Source organism: Argiope bruennichi, chromosome 6 (assembly GCF_947563725.1).
Source record: "Argiope bruennichi chromosome 6, qqArgBrue1.1, whole genome shotgun sequence".
Classification (NCBI taxonomy): Eukaryota; Metazoa; Arthropoda; class Arachnida; order Araneae; family Araneidae; genus Argiope; species Argiope bruennichi.
Genome location: NC_079156.1, coordinates 84,674,616 through 84,691,572, shown reverse-complemented (window position 1 = coordinate 84,691,572; position 16,957 = coordinate 84,674,616). Strand labels below are relative to the sequence as shown.

The window sequence follows — 16,957 nt, the reverse complement described above, 5'->3', positions numbered from 1 at the left end:
CAAGAATTGATTAACAGTTTCATTTCTTGCCAGATTCATAAAACATTTATTTATCTGAATAATTTTATTAGAAGAAAAATGTTTGCATGTGTTTCTCTTAATTCTTCTTCTAGATTCACTGTTTGAAAAATATCTGTTTCAAAAATATCAAAATAACATATCATGGAATTTCCATGCTATGTGCTTTGATTTCTTGCTTCTAGAATTTGGTTTCAAAATGCCGTCTGCAAATCTGGTAACAGGTTAATTTTTCTGCGATTAGAAAACAAAACAAACAATTTTCCTTATTATTTTTAGTTCCTTGTTGTAATTGTTTTTCTACAATGTAATAGCCTAAAGGGATAAAAGCAGGAAAGTTAGGCAATATTGTGAAATCACCGGATCAAAAATTTATATATATATTTTTAGAGCTTCTTCTTTTTAATATGTCAGATTTAGAAAAGAATTTCACTCTTCAGGAAAAAGATGTTTACGATTTTGCATATGATATTGCACAAGAATTTGAGAAAATAATAAATACATTGGACACTGAGCAGATTGTACCACTGATTAATAAAGTTATAAAAGTACTTGAATTATTGGAACAGAGTGTAAAGAAAATCGAATATTTAGAGAAGGAAAATTCGGATTTAAAATGTAAATATATTCATTTGAAAAATGAAAAGACATCTAATGAAGGCGAAACACGCAATTTAAAACTCGTAAGTATTTTTATCAATTAATGATCATGTTTAAAAATTATAGTATTCAGTGCTGACTCCTTTCAAAACGTTATCTAATTAGTTAATCACGTTATCTAATTAGTCTGATAAAAAAAATCGTTTGGTGATAAATTCTCATGTTTTGTATAGTTATGTTTTCTGTTGGAGGTTGTACTTGTTTGAGCGCTTAGTTTCATTTAAACTTTAAAGGGTTATTAATGTAAAGTGTCACTATTTTTTCTTGTTATTTTGAGAAAAAGAAAGCTGTTTTTGCCAATCTCACTGTTTTAAACACGTTACAAATATATTTTATGTTAACAAATTTTAAATAATTATAAAATCACTGCTTAGTAATATATTATTAAAGCTTAACTCTGTTTTGTTAAAAAAAAAAAAACTTTTTAACTTTATTTGGAATTGAAGTTATTCTTACTAAGTTATTTTTTTAATCTTTTTTTCTGTAGCTTTTTTTGAAGAATCAAACTAAAATAGCATAGTAAGTGCTTTTTATATTTATTAAAACATACACTAACGAGATAGTTACTAATGGCACTTTAGAATTGTCATGAAGTATGATCAGTTATGTAACATCTATATGTCATTATATGGTCAGGTTTATAAAAATTTAAGGTAACTGCTGATGAATAATACAAACTAACTATAAAATTCTATATTTGTAATTTTTATAATTCAAGTATTTTTTTAATGGAGCAAAATTTAGCAATTCATGATAGTGATCAATTCTTTTAATTTCATATAATTCTAGTCTGAAATGCCCTTCATTGAAAATTTAAATTGTGCTTTTTTATTTATATTTATTAAATGTTGTGTACTGATTATATGAAGCTTTTGCTCAGTTGTGTATAAAAATAATAATAAAATGTCATTAATTTTATTATACTTTGATTTTGTATTAATTATAATTGCATTAAAAAAATGTTGATCAGTTTCTTGAAAAAATTATAGATTAAATTAGAATCTTTTAGAATTAGGATTAAAAAATTATAGATTAGATCAGATAAACAATACTGTAAAAAGGTAAAAATTAATGTATTTGGTACTGTATTTATGGAAGATTAATTGGAGCAAAAAAGAGTTGGCAGAAAGATTAGCAAGAAAGAGTTTTAAAAGATTTGACAATTGTAGTTAAATATCAAATTTTTTTTTATTGAAGTCTAAATATTTTTTTTAAAAAATTAGTGATATTTTATGTGATCAATAAGTTTTTTGATTAAAATCTTTAAATGATTCCTCTTTATGAACAATATTAAAATATTATGGGTAAAGTGACTCTAACAATGTGTGAAAAACTCAAACAAAGGAAATAAAACTGAAAGTCTGCAACTGGTATTTATATTTTGAATATAGGGATCTTTGAAAAAAGTGCTTATTTAATACTTTTTTAAAATGCTTTTGATATTTATTTGTACTGACAAAATTATTAAAAAAATCTGTTCCTCTGAATATAACCTAATTTTGTATACATAATGATACATCTAAACGATTTTGATTACTACTCAAGAAATTAGCTGCAGGCAGCAACACCAAAAGAAATTTATTATGGAAATGACGACCTCTAATTCTTTTGACTAATTGATAAGCCCAACTTAGTGCACTACCATATTAAGTTGTTATTGTTTCCCTTAAATCAAAACCTTATCATCAAAATATTGTATAGACTAAATTTGGTTATTTTTGACTGAACAGATTTCTGACAATCCAAAGTCTAAATGTCTCGCAGCATTTTAAAACCACCCTGTACCTCATATAATGCTAAATAGGTTTATGAAAATTTAAACTGTTGTTTAAAATGATAATTTCATGGCTAACCCAGCATTTGTTATGCTTGGTATAACCATTTTCAAAATATCTATGAAATTAAGGATAAAATTTCTCCCTAACTCCATTCTTTCTTTTCATATTAAATTATGTATTGAAGAATAGTCGAGCTTTTCAGCAATTATACATTTTTGATTGCATGATGATGATGGTTTTTGACTTTCTATTCATTTCTCTTTTTTCCCCTTTTTTATTCTTGTATAATCATGATATTTGTTGATATTTATGGCCCCAATTTACTTGCAGGTTTACAGTCTATGCCAAGATAGCCATACTTCATTATACATTACGGCACTGTCTTGTCGATATATCTGGGTTGCTTTTCATTAATAGCCAGTATCCATAATTATCAACAAATACCATAATCATAAGTGTAATAATTATTTCATCACTAGAAACTTAAATGACAAGATCCTTGTCTAGCTAATACATGAAGCCAGAATAACTGCACATTGTTCAGCTTGGCCTAACCCTGACTTCTGAACACATCCCAAGTCAATAAAAAAAAAAAATCCTTTATAACCATACAGTGCCATATAATCTTTGATCTTCCTCCTTCCAACTAGTTTCCATCCAGGTCATGCAATTCTTGTATTATCATTTGACAGCATTCTAAATATAGTTCCAATCCATATCCAACACCATTTTTTTAATATTAGCTGAAATAAGTTTGGAAGAAGTTTTATTATGCTATTCAAGATTATGAAATTTTATTTGACCATTATATTTTAAGAATCACTACTGTAAAGAAAGACAGCTAGTACTTTCTATTAAACATACTGTTTGTTCTCGGATTCTGAAACACTCAGTGTTTTTGTACATATCTCAAACAGAGTTTATTTAGTCAAAAAAAGGGGATGAGAGGAGAAAGGAGATGTTTTCATTTAGCAAGAAAGTGAACTTAGATTATTTGTGGAAGTTGGTGATGTAATAACTGCCTATTATTTTGTGTACCACATAGTGGCACAGTGCCAGCATTGAAAAATGCTATCGAAATCCTGAAATGAACGGTATGTAATTAGAGTTTACTGCTTATGTTTGAGGCTTTCTAGTATCTGTGCATTGTTCTGAAGGAATTATGGGTCTCTCTAATTATATTATTTATTTCTTCATTTGTGCGTCTTATTTTATCTATTATATGGCATGGAAAGAAAGTCTCTTTGATTTTCTTTTTATGTATTTATGTATTAAAAATACATCATTACTTTTTCTATTTATTTTTATTCATTTTCTTTAACTCACTTTCTGCTTTTTTTTTTTTTTTTTTGTATACAAAGTATTGAGAAAATTCAAACTCAAGATTTTGACAAATCTCCATGATTTAGACCTTCCTGAGTTTGAAAAAAAAATCTTGGAAAATGCCTGTCTGTGACAAAGATGATATTTTGAATTAGATGGATGAAATTTGATGTATGTCTTTTATATCAAATTTTTAGAAAAATCCATTCTGAATCTGTCTGTCTGTTTTAATATGAATTACACAATAACAACAAAACAAAGAAAGCTAGATGTATAAAATATGGTACTAAGATTTAATATCTATGTTGCAGACACTTATCAAATTTTGAGCCAAATACGGTAAGTGATAGAATAGCTATTAGTCTGTACTATCAGAAACATGATAAATCAAAAACCCAATGTCTTAAATGTATCGTATTTGGTATGTGATTTTATTACAGCAGTTGTAATTCTGTGTCAAATTTTGGTTTCAGTCGGTTTAGAAAAAAATGTGTCTAAAACATAAATTAATCTTTATTCGAGAATAAGCAAGAAACTTTGGTAGAGACCATTCCCATGGATTTCTTCATGTCATTATAATTTGAAGACAATAAATCAGTATAATCAGCAAAATGTAAAATCTTTGTAGGGTGCTTATAATTATTTTATAAAATATAAGTTTATGTCAAATTCTGGTGAGAAGATAATGTGATAACACACATACTTTATTTTAGCTGTTTCAGGGGTGTTTGTGCTCCGGGGAAACCCCGGAATTCCGGGGATTTTGAACTTCGATTCCCGGAAATTCCGGGGATCGTCGTTCAAAAGGAAGTAGGAATAATAATGAATTATTTATTTTGATCTGGGTAATTTTGTTTGCTTTGAAAGCAGAAAACGCAAGGTCAGTGTGTGTGGTGAAAACTTTTCCTTTCTTTCTCCAAAGGCAGTGATAATGCGTGAAAAGGGGAAAAAAACTTCTTTTTTGTTCTTTCCTTATTGCGAGTTATGACTCATTCCCCCGGTTCTCGGACATTCTCTTCTGGATTCTTTTCGGCAAGTAGGCGCGGCAGAAAAAAAAGGGAGAGACTTTGAACATTGAACTTTTATAATTAGGTCATTCAATACTTCATAATCGTAATTTTTCATTTCTCCCCCCCCCCCTTCTCGAAACTCCAAAATGTCGGTAGTAAGTCCGTAAAAGTTTCAGGGGATTTTTTGGGGTCCCACAAACACCCCTGCTGTTTGATATTTATCAAAATATTGGCATTTTTATATTGTATGTAAAAAATTTTTAAGCAATTTATTTATTACAGGCCTTTGAAGAGCTTGAAGAATCATATTCCCAAGAATGTACTGTATTGAGAACTTTCATTGATAAGCTAAAAACAGAAAATAAATTATTGCAAAATACTTTAGCTGAGAAGAATGATATATCATCTGAAATAGGTATTCTCATTTTGCAAAAATATAATGTGAAAATATTTTTCTAGGCATAAAGTATCAAATATATTATTCAAATTGTTATGTCTATCATTCTACAGTCTTTTTGTAATATGTTTTAGAAAGAAAAATAAAAAGTAGCCAATGTTTGAATGTCATAAAAGAACATATCACTTACCTACAAAAGAGAAAGAAAACAAAGCAACATAAATTTGGAGTGTACGAAACTCTTATTCTTCTATTCTCTAGTTATACCTGAGATCGTAGCTTCTTCCATTCAGCAATATAAATAAATATATTTATATTGCAGAATGGAAGAAGTAATATAATAAATATAAGATTTCCATTATTTTATAAGGAACATTTGAACAAACCACTTGAAATTAAATACTTTCAGATCTCAATTGTGAGATAATGCCCCATAGAATTCAAACTCTCAGAAATATTGAAATGAAATTGAATGAAAATTACCTACTTATATTAAAGAATAATCTCTCTCTCGTTACTAAAACAGTTAAGCTGTCTTTCTTTAAATCTTGTACTGGTATCAAAATTATCAAAAATTGCTTTTCTTTATTGTAATGTAGTGATATGATCTCAGTTTCTCTATCAAGAAATCTTGAATTTAAGAGTTCAATCTATTAAATAATATTCTTATTATGAGTTCTTAAAATTAATGCTTAAAAATCAATGCTACTATATTACATATTTTTAATTGAAACTAGAAACAGTTTCAATAAAATAAAATTAAGTGAAATTTTTTTAAACGTATTTGAACATGAATATGATGTTTTTAAATTGATTTTACATTACTATAATATTAGATGTATGTAAATAATACTTCCATGCTTTTTAAAGAATAATTTCCATCTTAGTAAACAGCTTCCATAATCTGAAGAGCTTTCATATTTCTATGATTTTTATGGAGATATTTAAATTCTTCTTCTTCTTTTTTTTTTTTTTTTTTTAACACTATGTTTGTATTGGCTATGAACTTATTTATGAGAATTATTTTTAAAAAAAGAATACCATTATATTCATTCCTTTATAAGAAAATACATATTATATATACATTGATATTTCATTTAAGAAATAGAATTATTCAAAATTTGGCATTTTAGCATTTTTATAGTATCTTTTAATTATAGTTCAAATCCATGATTTCTGTAAATTCTGCATTACCATTTTAGTCTTTGATTTAACTTTACAATTGCTAATTATTTCCAAAGGATAAAATAGTGTTAGAAGTTTTATATCTAATAAATAAGGTCTTGATGGTTTGTGCCATGTTTGTTTCCCTTCCTTTTTTAATTGCCATTTATTTATTCATTATTATATAGGTGATACTTATAAAGTTGTTATTGATGACCAAGAAAAACTTATTGCAAAATTGAAGACTAGTTTAAGACAAAGAGAAACTCAGTTAGAGAAAAACTATCTGAATGCTGAAGCTGTAAGTAGATGTAATTGTTGATTTTTATTTTACAATTTAACATTTCAGGAAGAATAGGCTGAGAGAAATCAATTTGTTTTTTCTTTCAAACTGACATTATGAACAATCTGGTAATTTTACAGATTTTTTTCAATGATTTTTTTTAATTGGAGTGTTTATTTTTCAGATTTCCATAATTAAATCAAAATGCATTTAATAATTTTATTGATAAAATTGTAATTTTTTACCACTTTATAACTTAATGGTAAAGCGAATTTAAATGTATTTTTAAAAACTTATATTCAACTTGTTTCAAATTGAAATATTTCATCATACATGTTAACATGGTTAAGGAGACTTAGTTCCCCCAAACTATTTTTTCTGTTTCCACAAAATCTGCTTTGTTTTCCTGCTGTTGTATGTAAGCCACTCAGAATTTAGATTTTTTAAATGTTTTTCCTGTTCAGAGATTTAAAGTTTAACTTTTTAAAAATTGCCATTTAAAAAAACACTTCTTTTCATTCAATTTTCAATATTTACTGGCCAAAATTTTTTTGAAAAATTCTCTTAATGACATAGATCAAATTACTCATCCAATTTTGAATACCTAAGTTAGTTTTGGTGGTGCAAAAAAAATCTAAATATATATATATATATATATATATATTATTTATTTATTTACTTTTGAAAATATACTTTAATTAATATTTTTTTTTAATTTTCAAATTGATATTTTTAAAAATGCCTAATTTTATTAAGTTGATCTTTATGAGTTTACAGAAAAACTTCAAGTAGTTTGAATAAAATGTCTTTGACTTTTAATATTTTATAATAGACCTGATTTCAGAAAGTGCAAACTGAGAAAAATGGATTTAAAGATTCAACACAGTACTGTTATAGTAACGTTACAGTTATTTTTCTCAACAGTAACCAAATATTTTTAATCAAGAAAGTAATGATTTTATAACTTTTTTATTGTTTCCATAATTAATAGTTGCTCTAGTTTAACTTATTTATAATTAGAAAAATAATTGAAATTTTTTTTAAATATTATTATTATTTGATTTTAATGCTTTATAGTCAATATATTCAGGATAATATTTAGTTTTTTTTTTCCCTTAAATGTTTATTAATGCTTAATAATATAAATCATTCAAATAAATTTTAAATTGAAAAAGCATTTGAAACAAACAAAGTTTCTGGAAAAAACAAATTGAATAAGAATGGGTTTAAATGCATCTACACAAACTTTTTAATCACTGTTTTTTATATAAAACAAAACTTTGTTGCAAAATGCAATTGTAAATTCGGTCTTGTAGTGATTAATATTTTAGTCATTAATTTCTTTGTCACTAATAAATTTGCGAGTCAAATATTTAAACGGTTTTTTGAAGCTGTTTTATTTAAGAAATCTGATTTACATCTCTTATTGTTTATAATAAAATATTGTGCCTTTCTATTACTTCCACTTGATGGCACTTCCAAATCTATCAGAATTAAAGAAAGAAAGAAATTATGTTACAATTTTGTAAAAACTTATTTTCTTTTTAAAATGGTCTGAACTTGATGGGTAGATATTACCATAGAAAGGCAAGTGAAATTATCAAATTTGTAATCAAGCATTGAGTAAACAGTAAAATTTTCTGAAAAGTGCTTTACTTTACTTCAAAATAAAAAATTGGTGGCTTAGCAGTAAAAAATATAAAATGAAACAGTAGAAGAGGACATGGCTCTTTATATCACTTTTGTCCAAATGATTTCATATCTCATAAGATATTTGTTTGATCCTTTCGAAATTTTCAGAAAATTCAGACACAGGTCCAAAGATAATTTGAAACATAGAATTCAAAAATTAGCCTTTTCATCAATTTAGTCATTTCATTGATTCAAGTCCTCTTCACAAGTACCATTCACAAATCATTATTTTATTCATATATATATAGGGAGAGAGATATAGACAAATAATTTGTTGAAATGTAGACTGCATGCTAGAATAATAATGGGATGTCAAAACTTAAAATACTGTTATTATAAGTAGTATGAATATTTTTGAAAAGCAATATGATTGAATTTGTCTTTCATATTGCTTTTCAACTGTTATGTTACTGTTGTGTTCTGAATATATATTTAAAAAATGTTTTGTGTGTTATTTAAAATGTCATTCTAATATTTTGATAATGTAAATATTTTCCCTTCTTTTACTTTAGTTGAATGCCAAAATTGATCATTTGATAGAATTAAATAAATCTCTCCACATTCAGTATCAGCAAGCCAAAAATCAAGCAGCTATATCAAATTTTGAAAAAAATGAGTATGAAGCTAAACTTTATCATAAGAAACAAGAAGTACTGTCTTTGGAAGATAAGCTTCATAGATTGAAAATGTCTTTACTTGAGAAAAGTGAAGTATGTAGTAACTTATTTGTATTTTTTAAATTGTGGTTTAGTTCTAATTTCTTCATTATTATATTTTACATATTTTTTTTAATTTACATATAAAATATTATTTATTCATATGTAACGATACCTTGCTATATTTTTTATTGGGATAAATTTCAAATCTTATCCAAAGATCTGTGATTTTGTTTTATCTTTAGGAGATATATATATATATATATATATATATATAATATGCAATAGCAGTTAAAAATAAAACAAATCGAAAATAACCAAAGCCAAGAAGAAAAGATAAACACATAGAAGAGTGAATTTAAAACACAGGTTAAATGAATGGGTATAAGGCTGCTATTCAAGAAACTCTGTGAAATTAAATATTAAATCAGTAATAAAAATAGAACTAGACTGTTAGCACAACAATTGCTCTTCAGGGAATTGGTTCACATTGATTTGATTTCATCTTTTGCTGAGCAATCAGTGTGTTGTCTGTTTTGTTCTATTTTTTGTTTCTACCTTTACTGTTGATTTATAACATTTATGTATGTGTGTGTGTGTATGCATGCACATGTACTAGCCATTCTTTTGCGACCAGCTGGGATTGTTGATTACATAAATTAAAACTTAACGTTTTGTGTAGAAAAAGTAGAATTATTCAAATTTAAAGTTTTGTATGCACTAAAAATATATATTTCACGATTCACATGATATATTAGAGGATGAATCAATAAAAAAAAATAGTATACTACTATGAGCAAGTAAAACATCAAACTAAAAGAATGATGATATAAAAGTGATTAAAAAATATAGAATTTTAAAAAATTGTCATCATTGCGTACTTCTAAAGATAAATGTAAAAGATCAGAATGATTTTTTTATAACATTGTAATAATCAAGGTGTATTAGGAGAAAAATGAAAGCAATTTTCTTCTCATTTACAACAATGAAAATAATGTTGTAAAATAAATTAAATCTAAATAAACTAAAAATTCTGGCAACTAAATTATTATCATTAAAAACATATATATATATTTAATTTTTTGTTATTACAATTCATTTTTATGTTATTATATTTACAGAAATAATCATGTGAGAACAAAAAAAATCTTATTCAATTTTTAATTAATTAAAAATTTTTAAAATAATTCTGGGATGTACATTTTTATCCTCCAAAATACATATATCTGCCAAGTTTGATAACTGCGCATCAAACAATCTGGTTTGCGGAGTGCCAACACAGACACAACTCGTAGCTTATTAGTAAGTTGCAGCCTTTGGAAGCCAATTCATTCACTAAGGTTAATGGTTGCTAAATTTTTTTGATAAATATTTTATGTAGCATGCTCAAGAAGGAAAAAGTGATTTTATAGACATACTATGCTTTGAAATTTAACATTGAACTCTTTCTTAGCCATCCTTACCATTTTATGAATATTCCTGATTTTTCTTTATTATTTCTTTATGTTTTTTTTTATTATGTATTTATTTTAGTTTTTTTTTTTTTTTCATTCTATTTTGTAAATTTTCTATATGGTTATATGAATTTTTGGATGTATAACTATTAAATATAACTTTATGGATATGCATTGATAATTTTCATCTTGTTTTTTAACTATAAGAAATTGTAAATTATGTATGTGTTAATTACTTCAATTTCTTATTTTTCCTTCAAACTGTGTATATGTTGCATTTGTATTGTTTCGTACAAATTCCCTGGATACATTATCATAAATTGTTACTCATAAAATATATTATAACAATTTAATATATAGTATATAAATAGCAATTTGCTTTATAGCAAAAATATTTGTAGAAATATTGCATCTAAATGTAATATTGCTATGTAGAAATATTGCATCCAAATTCCTTTTGAAAATGATTAGCTGCTGGAGGGTTAAACAGTGATAATTGTACTGAGCATTGGAAATTTATTTAACTTTTAACTTAAGATTTTTTCTTCTTCTTCTTTCCCCTTCTAGAGCTTAAAAGAGAGTGAATGTAAATCTGATGGTGAAAAATTCTACTTAAATGAGGAAAGCTTAAATTTTTTGCTGCAAGAGCAACACGAACTGAAACAGAAAGTTGCAAAATTGCAAATGGAACTAGCATCAGTTAAAAACCAGAATGAAGAGTGAGTAACACTTTTTTTTTGTATTTGTGTTTTTTTATGTACTCATTCATTTAATTGTAGTAGTTGCATTTAATTTAGACATTGTTTGAAATAAAATTAAATGGAGTTGTTTCATTTTGTATTCATTTCATTATTAAATGCATCAAAAAAGTGAATGTGTTTACTATTAAAAAATAATACTGTAGAATATATAATTGCTGTAATATTACAAAAAAAATAAATATTAATAAAAAGAGTGATCTGACTTTTAGAAACTTTGTTTGAAGGTCATGTAGCGATTCAAATGAGCTTTTATATAATTAAGTAATAAAATGATCAGTACATCTTAAGTGAAATGTAGTAAATCTAGCTTTCTTACAAAATAGTGCTCTCTTCAATTATACTTTGAATATAAAATAAAAAGTTAATTTATAAATAGTAAATCTGTTACCTTGTGCTCTTATCTTAAAAACTTTTTAAAATTTTCTTATGTTATTTATTTTGTTAATTTTCTATGTATGAATAGTTATATTTTGCTGATTTATTTATTAATTTCAATCTTGCCTTTGAAGGGAAAAAAATAAGTGAATACATTTGACTTACCTTAACAATAACTAACAAATTTCATAATGAAATTATAAATTTGATATTAAAATTATTCCTTCTTCAAATCTAAATGTTTGTGTGTCTTAACTAGTATATATAAAAGGATAAATTAAACAAAGAAAAATTTGTGTGGAAATATATTTGCATATTTAACACAGAATTTATTTTTTCCAGATACAGAAAGAGGCTTAACAATATATCTCATAACCAAAATCCAAAAATTGACAGTGGAAGAGGGCGTATTCAACAGATGTAAGTATTATTAATTTCGTTCTTGAAAAGCAAAAAAGAAGTTGACCTTTATTAATGGAAACATATATCCATTAATAAACGTCAACAAATAATGGATATCCTATATCCATTAATAAAGGTCAACAAGTAATGGATATCATATATCCATTACTTGTTTTGTTTCTTTATCACATTTATTTGTTGTTTTATGAAACAATGTTCTATTTTTTTCATTTATGTTCTTCAGAAATATTCAATTCTGTTAATAGCAGCCCCCCCCCCCCTCTCCATTTAAGCGCTATTTTTTATTTTTTCTAAAACAAATTTAATGTATATTAAAATTATACACTTAGAGATACACAACATTAAAAGAAACAGATATAGTTTTAAAGAATTTAAAATAACTTTCATGCACCTTAGCATTAAAAATTAGAAGTTTCTGAATTTGGTGAATTAAAAACTTTGTTAAGTTGGTAATTGCAGAAGACTAAAAAGCTCCAGATATTACTTGAACACAAAAGTAATGTTTTGCCAAAATTATTATTGTGACTACAAGATATGGATATCAGTGCTGATTTAGATATACTGCTAGAGAATAGAAATAAAAGCCTCTCATACAGAAATCAAAATAAGTTCATTCACTATATTCATAGTATTTTTTTATAATAAAAAAAAAGTTGCTTTGAAGTTTATGAAATAAAATATATGTAATAAATTAAAATTACTGTACTTAGATTATTATATTTTGATGTCAAACTTTGAAATTAATTACTTCTTAACAGTTCAGTTTTAAATAAGCACTTTATCTGAATTAAATTTATCTAATTTCCTACGCTAATTTATTTTAATTTCCTAAACTTCTTGTGATCTAATTCCTATAACTCTGTGTAACATTAAACTGCAGTACCATGTGCCTAAAATTAATGTTAATTCAGCTATATTTAGATAAAATCCCTTTTCAATATATATATATAATTTCTTAAGACTTTCTCATTGTCATCTCAGCTGCTACACAAGTGAACATGTCTCTAGGATTCCTGGTCGTTATTTAAATAAATAATGTTTAAAGGCCTCCAAAAGATGAAAATATTATATAATAATAAAGAAAAAATAAATCTGATTTTAAGACACTTTTCTTTTAAACCTTATTTACCAATATATATATATATATATATATATATATATATATATATATATATATATATATATATATATATATATATATATATATATATATATTCAATAACAGAATTTATTCATAATTCAGTATTATTAATAGTATTGCTATCTTCACTTCTCTTTAGTTTTCATCTTTTTCTTGGAGTTATTAACATCAACTCTGGAATGTGCTGGTTTAGAGGAATCTGATGATGATGCAGTTAATTTTGAATTTTCTGTTAATATAGCTCCTATTTATCCTCTCTAATTACATAAATTATTTTTCTGTTTGACTTTTTAATTAGATTTTATTTTAATTAAAATTGAATTTCTATTCTTGTATTAAACATTATAATCAAAATAACATTTTTATTTTATTTATTTATATGGATTTTAAAAAGATTTAAATTTTGTTAAATTTTTTTCTTAAAGTTTTGAAATTTTTGTTTTATTTTTCTTCTTGTTTTAACAATGATTTGGTTTAAAAAATAATTCTTTTATATCTATTATAATAATAATTCTTTTTTATCTAATATATCTTTAGATGTATAAACATTCAATTAATTTTTCATTATTGAAAACTTTCAAAATAGTTTTTCATGAGTGTTGAATATCATTTATAAACATGTTTTGCCTCAGGAATATTGTTTTCTATGATATTTCAAATTTGTTGTTATCTTTTTATTGTGAAAAAAATTGCTTATATTTGTTTCTTAACCCTTTGATTACTAATGGGAAATTTATGTCCCATCTGTAATTAACATTCTTTGTCAAAGGGTTAATGAATTTTATTTTATATTTATTCCGTATTGTAATGTCTTATATATTTTTGTTAATAAGTAAATTTTTTGTTTTTTGAAGCTAGAAAAAATTTTGAATTATTTTTATATATCTTAATTCTACATAATAATTTAATATATAATATAATAATCTAAGGAATTTGTACCTAATTTATATTTAAGGTCAAAACCAACACTGAAAATATATATTCCGTCCAAAAAAGCAACATTTCACTAAAGAATTTTAACTGCTACTATGGTAAAATATTCGTAGGAGAATTTTGACTATGAGTGTTGTTGTTTTTTGTGTATGTATGTATAGTAAAAATAATTTGAAGTGCCTAATGATATAAGTATGTTTTATATTTATTTTTTTATTATTGTAAATCATGTGTAACATCTTTATTTTTGAAATAAATGTTTTCAAAAAATTCTATTTTATTCATTTTAATATCAATCATTTTTAAATATCACATAAAAGAAAGCAACATATATTGGAGGGAACACCAGAGACCATTTGAGTTAGATTAAACTGTTATCATCAAATATTTATTTAAAACAGTCTTCAGTTTATTGGTACCAATCCAAAGTTTTTAGTTTTTCAAGTCTGTCCCATGCTTAATTTTTTTTATATAGATTTTAATTATTCATGATATAAATTACTTTTAAGTATCTCTAACAAAAATTAACTGTTTTCTTTTAAAGTATACAAATTTAAATGATTTTTTAAAGTTTTTTTTAAAAAAATCTGGCTATTAAAAGAGTTGAAATTAAGCTTAGTGTGATATTAATAAAATAAGAATTTTCTTTGTTTTTATTATTTTTCCTAAAATCATTTCTTATGTATTGATTGATTGAGAAAAAGAGGGCAGAAAGAATTAAATATGTTTACTTTGATGTCTTAAAAATGTTTAATGTTCACTTTTCATATAGTATGCATTATATATAAATACTGAAGGTTATACATTTTTGAGAGACAATGTATCTTATAAAGAGTAAAAAAGAAAAGAAGTACTGTTCATATCACCACTTCTATATATTTCAAATAATAAAAAAAACCAATCACTTAATTTCACTTAACCAATTTTGATAATTTTATTCATCCATTTTCGTGATAAATTGAAAAAGCATTATTTCATTGTACTTGCTATTTGAAGGAAAACCCTTGACAGGTTTTCACAGTCACAACCAAGATACTGTCTGCTAGTGACAAAGTTTCTTCCCATCAAATGTCTAGGTGGTCGCTATAGAAACAAGTTACATTATGCAAGATCTGTTTCAAATAAGAGGAATCTTATGGAAATCAGAGTTTTATTTTATTATTATATGTCTCCATTTTGTGTTGGTAAAAGATTTAATGATCATTTGTCTTCTCACATTTTCAACAGCTTTACCTATCTTTATATTCATTTAGCATGTTTTCTTCTTAATTTGTATTAACTTTTTTCTGGTTAAATTGCATTTCGCCATTTATTAATTTTTTTCTTTTCTATAAAACATTAATTCTTTTTTAATATCCTTTCACTTTAAGAACCAGCAGGAGTGTTCTCTCCAAAATTTTCTTACAAACTCTCTAATAGAGGTGTTATCCCAGAAAAAGCGTAGCATAGCATTGATGTACAATAGTTACAAAATATTACCCTTTGGTACAAAATTAGCATTTTTACTGAATCTATTATGTGATCCTTTTTTGCGATTAATCCCTAGTATACAGCTAATAATATCCGAAAAATGAATTTGTGTTTTAGACAGATTTTTTGAACCGATCAAAACAAAAATTTGGTGCAAAACTACACATGTGATTACAAAATCCATATCAAATTTGATATGTTTAAGTCATTGCATTTATGAGTTATTGCATTTACATGTTTCTGAAAATACAGACCAATAAACAGTCAACTGTTATTTGGTTCAAAATTTGATGATGTCTAAGCTATAGATTTAAAATCAGTGCTGAGAATTTTATTTATCCAGCTGTCTTTGGGTTATATATAAAGTTACTATGTTAACATATATTTGGACAGACAGATGTCACCCGAATGAATTTTGCTCAAAATTTTATAGAAATTTTATGCACCAGTGGTCATAGTGCCAAAAAAAAACACACACACACAAACAAGCGGATATACGAATCTGTGTTGATCTATTAACTGAATTAGAACATTTATTGCAAAGCCTATCTGATGGCATGCATAAATTATTCTTTGACGGATTTAAGCAATCTAAAATATTTAGCATCATTGATGCCAACTATGAGTTTTGGCAAATAATGTTGTACCCTTTATCTACTTCGCTAACTACCTTCATTTCTCTGTTTGATCGATTCAAATTTAAATTACTTCCATTTGGAATCAATTCTGCCCCTGATGTATTTAAAAAAAAAGAGTTAAAGAATTCTTCAAAAATCTGACTGAATTAAGTGAACTTATTGATGAATTGCTAGTGTATGGGAAGACAAAACAAGAACATGACAAAACACTATCAGGTTTTACAAAATTTAAAGGATTCTAGGAAAACAAATTAATTAACTTTTTAAGCATGTCATTTCTTCTGATAGGATAAGCCCCTATCCCCGAAACGTAGAACCACTAAAGAGAAATTCACAACTAATTTCATAGAGCTCAAACGTTTCCTGGGCTTAGTGCACATTTCTAGAAATTTGTACCAAATTTAGCTGACATGGCAAAAACTATTATATGCAGAGCTGAAGGGAAATACAGGCTGGAATTGAGATCATGATTTAAAGAAAAAGCCATTTGAAAAAATTAAATAAAATTCATGCAAACCTCTAATATTAGTTTTGTATGATTGCCAGAAGCCAGTTTGAGTGCTAGTGCATCATCTTATGATATAGGAGCTTTGCTATGTCAACTACAAGACAATAACTCTAAATGTCTTTAATTTATGCGTCATAGATACTTTCTGCAGCTGAAAGATGTTATGCCCAAATAGAGGAAGAAACTCTAGTGATAGTCGGGGAATGTGAAAAGTTCCATGACTACATTATTGGTCTTATGGCAAATATTGAGAATAATCACAAACTTTTAGTT

At 25.5% G+C, this 16,957-nt stretch overlaps 1 protein-coding gene across 1 annotated transcript; it reads left to right on the top strand.

The window, feature by feature from the left end:
- Positions 1-89: 89 nt before the first annotated feature.
- LOC129971426 (RILP-like protein 1) lies at positions 90-13,538 on the top strand. The gene is made up of 7 exons (XM_056085181.1): positions 90-701; positions 5,072-5,204; positions 6,539-6,651; positions 8,838-9,035; positions 11,003-11,154; positions 11,914-11,991; positions 13,275-13,538. Exons 1-7 carry the CDS (start codon positions 426-428, stop codon positions 13,336-13,338), a joined length of 1,014 nt encoding a protein of 337 aa, XP_055941156.1. The 5' UTR covers positions 90-425; the 3' UTR covers positions 13,339-13,538.
- The last annotated feature ends 3,419 nt before the right edge of the window (positions 13,539-16,957 follow it).